Source organism: Vicugna pacos, chromosome 2, assembly GCF_048564905.1.
Source record: "Vicugna pacos chromosome 2, VicPac4, whole genome shotgun sequence".
Classification (NCBI taxonomy): domain Eukaryota; kingdom Metazoa; phylum Chordata; class Mammalia; order Artiodactyla; family Camelidae; genus Vicugna; species Vicugna pacos.
This window is the reverse complement of record NC_132988.1, coordinates 7,073,746-7,088,248: the sequence shown is the minus strand read 5'-3', so window position 1 is coordinate 7,088,248 and position 14,503 is coordinate 7,073,746. Positions and strand designations below refer to the sequence as shown.

Sequence of the window (14,503 nt, the reverse complement as noted above, 5' to 3'; positions counted from 1 at the left end):
GGAAATCTGCAGCAAATTATTTGAATGAGAAGCACATTACATTGAAAAAATCATTTTTAACTTTAAATGATCATGTCTGAGTGTATATTATCTATACAAGTCTTGCAATTGTGTGTGCACGTGTGTGTGTGTATGTGTGTGTGTGTGTGTGTATGTGTGTATGTATAGATAATGTTCAAAACAACCAGGAGGAGAGATGTTACTATTTAATTTCTTTTTTGTTTTGTTTTTGGGGTTTTTTTGGGGGGGGGTAGGTAATTAGATTTATTTATTGAATTAATTATTTTGAATGGCGGTGCTGGGGATTGAACCCAGGACCTTGTACATGCTAAGGACACGTTCTACCACTGAGCTCTACCCCTTCTTTTAATTTCTGATTGAGAAAAGGTTGGGCAATTGGTTAGAACAGTAGAGCTATTAGGTGGGTCAGGCAGAGCCTGAACTCAGAACCAGCTGACTTCAGACCCTGTGTTTTCTGATTACATCCCCTCTATAAACCACACACTGTGAAGCAATATGAACCACTGCCTCTGTATTTGGACGAATATGAAGGATCGTGGATACAACTGTACAGCTTCGCAGAATGAATAGGAAAGTCTGAAAAGTCTTGGGGAGCCTTTTCACAAGACTGGCTTTTATAGACAGAGGCAGCAGAGCATACAAAAGCCAGTGTCTCAGGCCGTGGGCAGACCACAGAGCACAAAGGCAGCGGGAGGATTTTCCTCACCCAAGCCTGGGTAGACCTTCATCATTCACCAGTGCATTAAATTCTACCTGGCTCTTGGAAACAGTCGTTTGCTTGATAGCTCCTTTGTGACCCACGGAGTTAATACGCAATCGCCAGTGGCCTAACTTCCAGCTGGGGAGGAGTTTTGGCAGAGGAGAAAAAAAAATCTTATTCCATTTCTCACAAATAATAGGAAGATGGAAGTTGGAACCAACTACCTCACTATTTTTGTTAGGAAAGCGCTGTTCTGTTTTGACACAGGTCACTGAGACACCGGGGGCAATTTCCATGGGAAGATATTTCCTTGAGTCATCATAAGCAGATGAAATGTACAATTTCACCATGGAAAGGAAATGGGTGAACTATAAAATGTCCTTTTAATGTTCAGACTTTCTGGGTCCTTTTATATTAGAAGGTTGAGACTAAATTCTAACTACCTATCTTAGTATCTAAGTACATATTTAAGTCAAATGTGTAACTTTATATCTTTAAACGGTTGAAAATAATTGTCCAGATTTTTCACAGGTTCAATTCTTTGCCCAAATGCTGACTTAAAATGACCTATTAAGTGCTTACTATGCATAATTAATTTTGCTATAGATTTGTGAAGATGCTGATATAATTACATGATTTTAATTTTCTTGTCAGGTGATAAAACAGGAAGAACTTGGAAAGGATCTTTCTGATTGTATTTTGTACGATCTACTGAAATACGATGATTTTAACTCTGACAAGCACCTGGCTCTTGAAGAGTTTTACAGAGCATTCCGTGAGTATGAGATTCATTCTCAAGTTCCTCTTTGTTCTTTTCCCGTTTCATTGCACAATATGGTGTGTTTGCTTGATCTCAAAGTACAAGCTGTTTCTTGAGAGGAGTGATACCACTGAGATAATTGTAGTATTTGGCTGTACTGAAACATGTAAAAGCTAAGGGATTTAGTAGTTCTAAAATGAAGAGCTGGAAATATTTGATAATAAACCTTGCTATCAGTTCTTGTTGATTTTAAGACATTAATTCCACCATTAATTCCAATGCTTCTTCCAAGGTTATTTCTGAGTTGTCATTATAGGTCAAAAACAATTTAATTATTTACACAGTGACCCTTTTTTTTTTAACTGGGAAACCAGAGTAGATTAATAGATGAAGTTTACATACACATTAATAACAATAATTAGCATAAGAATAGAAAATTATATTTATGTGAAGACACTCTAGAATGATTTATATATGTTTAAGTTACTTAAATACTTCTTAGAATTGAGTCATTGTGCTTCGTAAAGAAAGTTTAGAAGGCGATTTGGTTAGCACAGCTACTTGCCAGGTTAGTCTTTAAAAAATAATTCAAAGGAATAAAGACTAAGAGATGAAAAACAGAAAGGGAAGATTTAGGTGCTGTGTGTAAAAGAAAAAGGAAAAAATTAAATGAGCTGGTTGGTATTTGAAAATCACCAAAGGAATTTTTATGTGTGCTTGTGTGTGTGTGTATAATATGTTTGGTAAACAAATGTTCGCTGGGCCAGGCAGAGACCATGGGACACAGAGAGGAATGTTAACAAGCAGACTGTGCTAGGTTCCCTCCTGTCTGCACACCTAGTTCGTACTATAGTGATCCATGCTGATACCTCCCTTCCTGGAACAGGTCCTCCATCTACTTTCTTTTATGTAGTTAGGAGGAAGCTTGAAGTTTCTTTCTGAGTCTTTTGGGCCTTGATTGTTTTCACCTGGAAATAATACGCATCCTAAATAGACTATTTGGGGTGGTAAGTTTTGCTCCCCTACAGTAGCATAAATAAAATCTCAAGTGCATGACCCACCAGACTATTCAGAGAAACTAGTCCAACTGCAAGGTCCGTTCCAGGTCTGAAATTCTATGGAAATATATCAATTCTTATTTCTATTTTGCTAACTTATTTTATTAAATAAGCACCCTGACCCATCCTAACCGACTCCTTTTCCCAACCCCGTACTATGAAGACCCATGGATCTGGATCCACACAGTTGACATCTAGAGCAATAGCAGGAAATATTTTCAGTGGTATACAATCTATCAAGCATCAATAGGATAATTAAATGGTATGTTCATGGTGGATTTTTATTCAAAATGTAGTTCTTCATGATGAAATAGTGAGGCTAGAAAGTAAGAAAAATATTGAAAATAAAGTGTGAATAATATACTATATTTATGATAACACCACAAAGACTGAAGAATGATGCCTGTTAATATCAGCATGTAGAATTTTGCCTAGAATCCTGCTATGGGGACCTGTCAAGGGGAAAAATGGTATCGTGTTTGAGATATGAGTTGATGTGGTAAGGAAGGTAAGGTAGATCAGTATAGTGTCCTGACAAAATTTTGTAATTCGGGAATCTGAATCATCCATAAAAGCATTCAATGGAGACATAGTAAAACATTGTTTATAAAGGCGTGTAATAGGAACTATGAATTTGGATAGAAGAACACCTATATGATGTCGTTAACTATCAGAAGGTAATATGGTAGCAATTTTATGTAAATTATCTATAGTAAATGCACTGAATTAAATGCATATTGTGATGATTCTGCCGTTCGGTCAAAATAAACACAAAAGGTCAACATTTTTAACATTTTGTATCACAAAGAGATATTAGGTAATGAAAGCACTTGGCAATCAGCAATCATAAGCTTTTATACTTTTGAATAATCACAAGTTTTTTCCTTCACTATGATAAAATGATATGCACATAATTATTTAGAGAAGATAATGTCTTTCTATGTCATTCTGGAATTACATGGAGTGTTTCAATATTCCTTGTGATCTCGCCACGCTCTGCAAGGTTTCGCACTTTCAGTGTGTCACCCTTATCAAACAGGGCTCCAGGCTTCGTAATGACCCCTTGGAGATGGCAAAGCCAACCTGTTTGAATGGACAGTATCAGCAAGAGATATTCATGTTACCTCAAAAAGGGAGGGAAAAGATCCCAGTTCTTGTCTTACCCGAAAGAGAAGATTTCAGACTGGAGATAGAAGCGTTGTGTAGCAAAAGATTTTAAAGGTTTTATTAGCCAAGGGGAAGCACCCCTCCAAGACTGGGAGGCGGGCTCATCCCAGGGCGGGTAGCAGTGGTCTTTGTTTGCCCCCTCCTCTTATACCCTCACTTAGAGGGGTGTCTCTTGATTGACTGACAGCTCTTGCCTCTGGAGTGCTCAGTCATGCTCGTCCCCTTTTGTGCATGTCCTTACCCATGATGCACACAGACAAACCCATTGTGTGGGGGCTGAACCACAATGCTAATTACATTACAGTGAGCACAGTGTCATGTCTGGTTAGGTCCTTTTTGCTACCGTGCAGTCGTGGCTGTCAGGTTCTAACTGGTTTCTCGCTGGCACTCATTTAGAAGTGAAGCCCCTTTATGCTGGAGGCGGGCATAACGCCATCTGCCACACCATTCTCCTTCTCCTCCACCTGTCTGCCCGGTGTCCCCACTTACCTAACTACCTAACATTTATACCTACATGTGAATAAGAAACATATGCCTGTTTCTTTCTCTGCTTCTGCTATATTACAACTACAGCCACCTCAGATTTGTAAAGTTTAGTCACAGGCTTTGTATAAGGACCTGATTTTAGAAAGTCCCTCTATTATAAAATATTAGTATCACATATAAATGTATAGCAATAGTGAAAAGGCGATCCCTTGTAAAATGATGTCTTAAGTACCCATGTGTACAGAGTGATGTTAAAGCAACTTGAACAGATAGACTTCCTTTCCTTGAGGACTCTATCATCTCAGACAGGTGCTGATAAAAATGACAGATACAGTAAGGGTAAAAAGTCATCATTTTTAACATTCAGCATCCATGAGAGTTCCTAAAAAGAAAGCCCAGAAAACAAGAAAGGCCCTAAATGAATATCCAGAGGAATGAACTAAGGCCAGAGAAGCTAAACTTGTCTTGACCCATTACTTATTTACTGGTGGATTCAAGGATAGACAGATTTCTGGAGTTCCAGTTTGTTATTCTCTTTGCCACTGTATTAAAATGGAAGAAAGTAAAGGGTAATTTGCAAAGAAAAGAAAAAGATTAATGGCAAAACAAAAAGCACATCGCCAACAGTTATTACACTATTACAATGTTATCTTAGTAGTTATAGGGCTTTCTATAAAATAGCTTTTTTTTCCCATTTTGGATAAGACGAGTTATTGTATTATTTTCCAATAAGCATTGGATGGTATTCATAATTTTTCTCCAGAACTTTTGACATTATTAAAAATCCCTTCGATTTTTATTAAGATACTCAAAATCAATCCTCACTGTGAGCATGAAGTATTTTAAATCATGCCTTGTTTGATTAACAAATTTGGAAATCTATTTAATAGGATCCAATAAATATTCAGTGCAGTCAGACATAGTTTTGAATACTTAGAAAGAAATACTATATCCTCTCCTTAAATGTGAACACCCTGCACTGTGGCATTCTGTTGTCTTAATAGTAAAGCGTGTAGCTTTTTTCAGTACAGAGTTCCTTTGGAAATAAAAATGAATTAATAGTGTTGTTAACTATAATGACTCATGCTAACACACAATGACTCAGCATTTTATTTTCTTCCAACACAAAATTAAAATGCAGTGTTTGATTAAGTTTGACTTGCCTGGAACACTATAATTTTGCATCAGATCTGTAGGTAAACGCAAGCCATTTGCCATCAGATGAGATGACCATACAGAGAATTGAAGCATTTAATTTCAGAAGTGATGTTCAAATAAATGTTTCTATTGACTTACGTTTGCAGTCAAATTCAATTAAGATGATAAAGTGCTATTACAAGATTATTAATTTTAGGAATTCATTGTTCTCATTTGGGCTTTCTAGATAATCAAAAATGGTGTAATCGTCTACCCAGAGGAAGGCTATTTGTTTTGGAAATGCTTTCCCTGGACTCAATATCCTGAGTTAAACTATAAATTGCTTTGACTTAAAATTATATGAAATAGGATTTTTTTTGGTAATTCTGATAGATTCTTGAAATCCTATTTAATTATTATAAGTTGTAGTTCCCAAAACCATATACATAAACTTTAAGATGTGTAAGTGTTCTAGAGATTCAAGTTTAATGTCACAAATAAATCTGTCAATTCAAAATGATCTCTATGTGTGGAAGGAAGCAAAGGAAGGTGTGCTTCTCCTCAGCATAAAATAATTAGATTTTTGTAAGCATAGTGCATTCATTGTGAGCATTTATATTGAAACTAATCGTACAATGTCTTTCATTGCATAGATGGAATAGATAATTAGGATTCTAAAATTCTAAATTGTTAAAAAACATGGAACACTTATTTTCAATCACTTAATTATGAATATATTCAAAATGTCATCACTCTTTACATGAAAGTCTTCTTAATAGTGTATAGATTTGATAATGACATTGTAAGGAAAAGAATATTTATTTTTCTAGGAAATCATAATTGCTATAATAAAATGTTACTTATTGGAACCATGTAATAACCCGAACAATAAAATATGACTACTATATTCATATTCATTGATATGTCATGAGTATATGAATGTACTTTATTTGAGAAAAATAGCAGAGCTTAGTGACCAGAATTAAGACTGTTGTGGTAATATAGATTAAAGGTGATGGGTCCAGGACTAGACAAGCAGTAGCAATAATGCAAGGAAGTGGCCATATTTGGAAAATGACTTACAAGCACAATCAACTTGATTTGATGTATGATTACATATGCACAGAAGGAAGAGGGTAGGATCCAGGATGATGTCCGATGTTCCAGCTTGCATACAAAGGTGAATAATGATGCTCTTCGTTAAATCAGTGCACATGGGAAGAGAAGCACATTTGGGGACATATATTTGGTTAAATTTTAGACATATTGGCATATTCAAATAGAGACATTTGGTTGGAGATTGTGGTGGCCCAGAGGTCAGATGGGGGCCCTGGGCCACAGAAAGAGATATAGTGTATGCAGTTACAATTTGATACTCTGGCCGGGAGTGGGTACCCAAGGTGAGTAGGTGAAGAGATGGGCAAAAGAGAAGTAGGAAACTAAAACTAAACAAGAGCAACCCTTAGAGAGCTAGGAAGAAAACCAAAGGACTACACCATCATGAAATTTTCATATGGAATTGTTGCCAAGGCTGAAGAAAGTATAGGGCAGATGAATGGACTGGATTTGGCAGGAAGGAAGTCGATAATGTTGGGGTCAAAGCAAAAGTACTGGTGGTTGGGAGACTGGATATAAAAAAAATATTTAAAAAACAAAATGTTAAGCCAAGAGGTAGAGCACATAAGGGTGTATCAAGTATATATTTAGTTAAAATCCCAAACAGGTAAAATTCACCCATGGTTTCAGTAGTTAATATGATGGTTTCCTTTGGGGAACTTGAGGGGATGGTGTGGGGAACAGAAGGCAAGAGAGGGGATTATCTGGTGCTAGCAACATTCTACTTTTTATCCTGATAAAAAACCTCACACTGATTTGGGAAATGCTGCACTGGATAATTAGAGCTGCTTTAAACTAACCCCACACCAGATCATTGTAGGATAAAATCCTGCAGCAACTTTACTTGACTGGCACACGGGGAAATCACTTTTCTCCTCCATGCTTTGATCACAAAGTTAGTTTGCATGTTTGTATGTCTGTAATTTTCTATGTTGGTGTGTGTAGACCCACCTCAGTGGTTGGATATATACAGCACTGCCGGCTTACAGATAATTTCACTGTATATTACTTTGCTGTGTCTGGGCTCTTTGGCCCTTATAGAAAAATAGCCCCCAAAACACGATTGCTGAGACCCAACCAATAGACATATTCCAAAAGGACAGGTTTTTGGTCTTAAAGAAAATTTTTTTTTATATTTCAACTGTTAATAAAAAGACAATGGATAAGGCAACACCAATTTGAGCTATGATTTATAAAAAAGAATGGGAATTCTTCCCATTCAAAGATGACTCTGTCTTCTCGGTTGTTAAGTTTGTACCTGTTGCACCTTTGTTTCTTTTCACTGATACCTGCTGGCATGCTACGCACCCTGATCTCTCACTGGTAAATTTTTCTTGTTGACTTGTTCGTAACTCCTAAGGGCAGACTCAATTAGATATTTCAGTGTCTTTTATTTCAAGTGAAGCATTTGTATGTATTTCTCAAAGTCTTGACTCTTTTTGTTACAGAGATACTGAAAAGGACTTTTCTGACACAGAGTGAAATTGAAATAAAAAATAATGAAGTGGTAACTGACCAATCATTCTTATTTTCCACGCTGTGCTGTACCTTGTCAATCGTAACTTAGCGCATCTGACTTAAAATTACTCTCCCCTGGTTTCAGTGTCATATTCTGGGGTGGAGTTTGCCTGAGGCTGTTTGTATACTTTCATAACCTTTTCTATAATTCACTGGTCTTCGGCTTTGTTAATTAAATGCTGTTAATACCAGTTCCTCAGGAATGCCTTGAATTGAGCCTTGTGTTGTCCTTATGTGATTCTGAAACCCTACAGGGATGGCATCTTCTTCATACTGGCCTCACTGTGGAGACAGTGATGATATTGCTTCCCCAGATCTGGTCCATTTGGATGTGACAGAGTAGCTGCAGGTTGGCACAAAAGCCTTTGCTTCATTTCAGAGTATCTCCAATTCCCAAACTGAGCTTCTACTAACGGGATTTAATTTTTAACTGGCCAAAATTGTTCAAGAATGTACAGCAATTAAAATGCCATGTTTTAATTACCACTGTTTTCTGAATTCCCATGTCTAGGTTAGTCTGAGAGAATATATTTTATTTCAGTTTTCTAGTTGAAAGTTTCCTTATAGGATTGTGCTCTGTCAAATGATCCTTTAGGAGGCATATGTCGACCAAGTGAGAGTTACTATGAAACAGAAAATAAGGTGCTTTTGAAATGCATAGTATCAGATAATCATCCATATTGAAGCATTTGATATTTCACAATTTTTTTAATTTAAAGAATTTGGAAGCTAATACTTAGAAAATACATATTTTTGCCAAAATTACTTTAATATATAATTATGATTGCCTCTGTTATAAACAGAGAGAGCTTGACTCTATCAGTTAAGTGAGTTCTCCCACTTTTGTGGAATAGTTAAATGGATATAACCAGATAAAACTTAAATCTTTAAATAGACCTTATCAATGCATATAGCAATCGTAAGATTTACATTGAATATCTAATATTCATTTGAATCCATTGTGTCTGGTTGAAAAAAAAGAGCAGAAATAAAACAAGAGAAATAGTTTTTTGGATTTTCATAAATTTTAAGCCAAATCACATATTAATAAAAGTTCTGCCAGAGTCTTTGCTTTCTGCTCATGTTAACTACTATAATTCCATCTCTCTTTAAATAGTGACTACTTTTCTTATTGTAGAAGTTAAAGAAAACAGAAAGGCCTGCAAGAGAAAATAGGAATCAATTTGAATTCCATCATTCAGTTACAATCACTTTGACATACATATATATATATATATATATATATATATGTATATGTATATGTATATGACTATGTTAATCTTATACACTCAAGATATCTCTAATTCCACTTCTTTTAATTAATTATATATTGAAAACATACCTTAGCATCAACAAATATAGTTTAACATCATGTTTTTAATGGCTTACATTGTGAGAAAATAACCATAATTATGAAAATTATAATCAGAACACATTATTCATTACCATTCCTGTTATTATTCCTCTCCTAAGAGAGTAACACTGGCTCATGTGAAACATAACACAAGCAAAAAATTTAGCCATCTAATAATTTTAAATTTTCTAGCAGTCGCATTAAAAAAAAGAAGAGAAAGGAGTGAAATTGATTTTACTAACCCTTTATCCCAATATAGCCAAAATAGTACTATCACGGCATGCAATTAATATGAAGATTAAGGAACAATTTTTTATCCTTCATTCCAACAAGTTTTGAGATCTTACATACATTTTGTAATTGAGCACATCTCAATTTTTTATGAGCCACACTCCAAGTGTTCAATAGCCACATGTAGTGATAGCCACCATCTTGGACAGTGTAACATTAAAATGTTAAGAACAAATCCATCTAAAAACTTACTCTAGTATTTTAAATACAAGATTCCAGTTGCAGATAAATAACATAGTGGGAAAATCATGTTCTTATCTATTTTTCAGGGAACCAGGAAAATACACACTCATGGGTAAATGTAATCATTTAAGTGGCAAAATATATACCCTCAACATAAATAAGACTTTGACTTTAAAAACAGGATTCGCTAAAATGTATTCAATGCCACCTTATACCAACATCTCCCAAATGTTGAAACATCAGTCGATCATTTAAATCATATATCCCCTACCCACAGTTAATGCCTTTAAATTTATATTTTCTGATTTTTTAAAATAATATTATTTTAAAATGAATGACTATTTTTTTTTCTCCTGATTTAAAATCAATGCAGCAATTATGTAAGCTTTCCCTTGAGAACCTGTCAGTCTGGGAATAAAAGTGTCCCTAGCCAATTATTTCAGTCCTACACTTAGCAGTGAGACACTTTCATGGAGCCTGTACAACCTTATATACCACAAGGATGAATGTTTCATGGTAACTTTTTTGAAGTATTGAAAATAACTTCAGACAGTTGCTATCTCTGAGAACCCTAGGGAAGTTAATGTGCTGCATTCAACATAACAATAATTCTTTAATGCTTAGAAGTTACTGAAATATTTTGTAGTGCCTTGGGGTCAGCACAATGATAAGAAATGTATGTATATATCATGTTAACAAGGTCCACATAAGATACCTTATTAACAGGCTTCGTAGTAATTCAGTGCATGATACCTTCTTGGTAATTTCTCTTACAGATATTTGAAAACCAGTAACACATTAGTTTTTAAGCAATCTTTTTGAGAATCAACAAAATAAATCATTAATACACATTATCTTCACACTTTTATACAAATACTTAATTTGGGGGGAGGGGATAGCTCAAATGATAGAGCACATGTTTAGCATGCATGAGGTCCTAGGTTCAATTCCCAGTACCTCCTCTAAAAATAAATAAATTAATTAGTTACATTAAAAAAAAACACTAATTACCTCCCCCAAGAAATAAAATAAAAAAAACTAAATTAAAAACACTTAACTTGATGATGATCTATGTAAAGTATGAATGCCTGACACTCATTCTATTTAGTAATGCTCAATCTTTTGATTATTGTACTCCATTTTAGTCAATGAAAAGGTTTAATCTTTTAAGAAATTATATTGCAAACTCCCTTAATTCATGAGAGCTCTATCTTTGCAGTGGCTTTTGGTGAGTTTTTAGCACAATCTACCATTGCTATCCTTAGTAAATCTGAGAATGAAAATTTCATGTAATATTAAAATATGTATTTATCTTGAAGTTTTAATAAATGTTTGTTATATCCTTGGAGGACAACTTAAAAATAGGTTTCAGTGAAATAAATTTCTTAACGAAAAGGGAAAGGAGGCATCTATATACCGAGTGCTGTTTAGCTGCCTGACTGAGGGCTTTGTGAGGCATGGAACACTGTGTATCATCTGCAGTGTTCCTACTGCCAGTTGTGTTCATCCCAACTGCAATCGCTTCTATAGAAGGGCAGGAAATGCAGTAAACTTGTTACCATTCATTCACGTAATGTAAGTCCACCCTTGTTGTTGGCTATCAGATGGGACCCAAGAGAAGCACCTGTGATGTTTAAAGAATCATAGAAGTTACAGGTTACAGATGATTTTGAGAGGTCATACGCATTGCTAGTGACTGCCTGAGGGACATCGAATGATTACTTTCTTCTGACTGTGGCTCTCACTGAGTATTAACCATAATACTACTTAAATACATAAATAAATTAGACATCGTAGTACACAGCATATTGTACTTGTCTATTCCAAAAGGATGGATGTTTTTAACTAAAAATAAAAGTTAGAAAGAGAAGTTGGATGGAAGAAGAAGAAAGGGAGAGGGAGACAGAGAAGCAGGAGAGAGAAGAGAGATTAAAGGGAGAAAGTAGGAAGCCAGGCAAAGAAGGGTGATATATTGCAGGTAAGTATTGTGTAATTTCAAATTTATCAGCCGTGCAAAGATCCAATTCCATACTTTTACATATTTAAATTAATAGTTCAAGCTACAATGATTAACTTCATCCACAACAACCCCCATTTGTTATATTCTTATGTGACATTATCAAGGCTGGTCACTACAAATAGAAAGATAGATAAGAAACAGCTTCCCTTGTCAATGCAAGGAAATTAAATGGTAAAAGGAGATTACAAAATAATATAGTATAGGATAAAAGAGACGTGTAAAATACCACAGGACAACAAAAAGGTGCATTGTCAGGGAGGGATTCTGAGCGGAGGTAACTTCTGAATTAAGTAGATTCCCAAATAGGAGTTCTTGGGGAGAAAGCCAGAGACCAGGTGCTTTTCTGCCCAGGAGATGGTAACAGCCAAGACCCAGATGCAGGAAATTGCAAGGAGTTTGGGAGTTGAGGGAGATGAAGAGACAAAGTGGAAATTAGGGAGAAAAGAGGCTGAGGAGGGAGGTAGGGAGTAGATCTTGAAATGCCATGAATACGATGTGGAGAAACTGATGGACAAGACCCTCAGCAGCAATTTGCCGTGGTCAGATCTAACTTTGGGAGGATCGTTTATGAAGCTGAGTGCAAGATGCAGTTAAGAAACATGAGCAGAAGCAGAAAGAACAGTAGGTGAGTGCGATCAGGGATGTGCTGGAACCAGTGATTAAATTTTCAGGAATTTCACTATAAGGTTGATGTCACTTTGGAAACTGGAAATTGGCCCATGGTGGACGTTTACACGTTCACCACAACAGTGCTGACCACCAGCTGCAGTCCTCTAGGTGATAAATTTTGAGGGACTGCACAGGGGTAATAGGGAAATAAGAGGGTAAGGACTTAAGGAGTATTTAGAAGACCCCAAACACTTGGTGAAGGATAAGACTGATAATTTCTAGAAAAGATTCTTAGAAAATACACATTGTTTATCCAAAATTAGTACTAGAATAATTGCATCAAGATAATGGTATCAACAACTTTGTGGTGATTTACAAAAAAAGACACCTAAACAATTGGTGACTTTTCTTGCTTTGTCACACTTCAAATTCAAAAATATTCACATTATGGAAATCTTAATGTAACATTTTATAATAGCAGGAATAATTCATATATGTGATACAGTAGATTTCTTACAATGAAAAGATATTCTGAGAAATCTGTTGCAAAATTTTTGAGCTGCTGAAGTTCAAAATATGTTTTCTTTCTTACCAATGAAAAAATGGAGGTTGAAATAATATCAAATTAAATTAGTTGAACAAACTACAAATCTGAACTAGTGATTGCATTTAATGGTACATATACAGTTCATATTTCCATGGACACGGTTCATTTTGTTAGAATGTTCTTTTATAAGAACTTTTCATAGTAACATTCTGAAAAATGCATAGGTGATGGCTCGACTTTTTTTTTAATGATTGCATCTTTGCTAAAATATATGAAGTGGTAACATTTGCTTCTGAGATCAGGCGTGTATCTTACCGTTATGTTGACTGAGAATTATTTTAACTTCTGGGTTGACATATTTCTTATAGGAAAGATATTATTTGTGAAGTCTCATTAAAAGTGCAGATTGTTTTTTTGCCCTTTATAGACATTTTGACTCTCAACTAACAACATATGATTAAATATCTTCACATCTTTCAACTACGTTTAAACAACAGATGAAAGTGTTATATATACCATTGCCTATAAATATTCACATTATCACCCCATATTATAATTAAACAACTATATTTTAATACCATGTTTGAATAATATTTTGTAATGTAAAAATCTGTATTCCGAGTCTTTATAACTTAAAATAGCACATTTTCATATATAGCGATGGATGCAAAAAATAAACAGTGCAAGTAAATAATGGTCGTGTAAGATTATCCTGCCTCTTTGTCAGTGTTTTTCAGTTTTGTAGGATCTTTAAATTTTTAGGGTTTTTAAATTTAAATGTTAAACTTTTAAAATTTTGATTTCAAACTTGACTCCTCAAGTTAATAGTCACTGAAATGTCAGGATTTTTTTGGCACGGCTGTTTATGGAGATTGTAGGGTTTATCAAATTGAGATTGTTCCTTAAGGTCCAGACTATGTAGTCACCTTTTTTTTTAGCAAAGAATTGCATTCTTTTCTCCAAAAACTGCTTATTCTCCCTGCTGCTAGATCCAATAAAGCAGAATAAACTGTATCTGGTATTTTCTATCCGGGACCCTAATTTTATAATTTGTGTTCCTTGGCCTTTCCCCATTTTTTGATGCATGAATGACTACTCAAAAGAGGGTAACACCCAAAAGCATGCACATTTGATTCTAATAGTGTGTAACTGTCGCCACAGAGATAGTCTCTGTTGAGAGTGTTCCCCTACATTTAGAAGATTTATAGTTCTAACAGTGTTAGTGGCTTTAAGGGAAAGACTTTTATGGACAATTTTATCAGATTTTTTTCTTTTGATTTTAGCTGAGACTGGATTTCAATGTACTGAGACTGACCTGTGCTGATTGGATTATGAAGAGCCTTTTAGTTTCCTTGTAGAAACTATCAGAGACCTGAAATAGTTAGAGGTGGATGGAAACTATGTCACTTAGAAACCATACCCTAAGACAGAAATTGCTCAATTCACCGCAAGGTGGGATTTATGAATGCACGTATAGATAGTGGAATTTGGTGAAAGAATTGCTTTCATCTTCCATCACACTTTCATAAATAGATG

General features: G+C 35.1%; 1 protein-coding gene across 1 annotated transcript in view; it reads left to right on the top strand.

Moving 5' to 3' along the window:
• The window catches only part of FSTL5 (follistatin like 5), a 625,236-nt gene that overhangs the window by 320,950 nt on the left and 289,783 nt on the right, over positions 1–14,503 (top strand). The window contains exon 5 of the mRNA XM_072972286.1: positions 1,376–1,496. Within this exon, the coding sequence (XP_072828387.1) occupies positions 1,376–1,496 (121 nt within the window). The remainder of the gene's footprint in view (positions 1–1,375; positions 1,497–14,503) is intronic.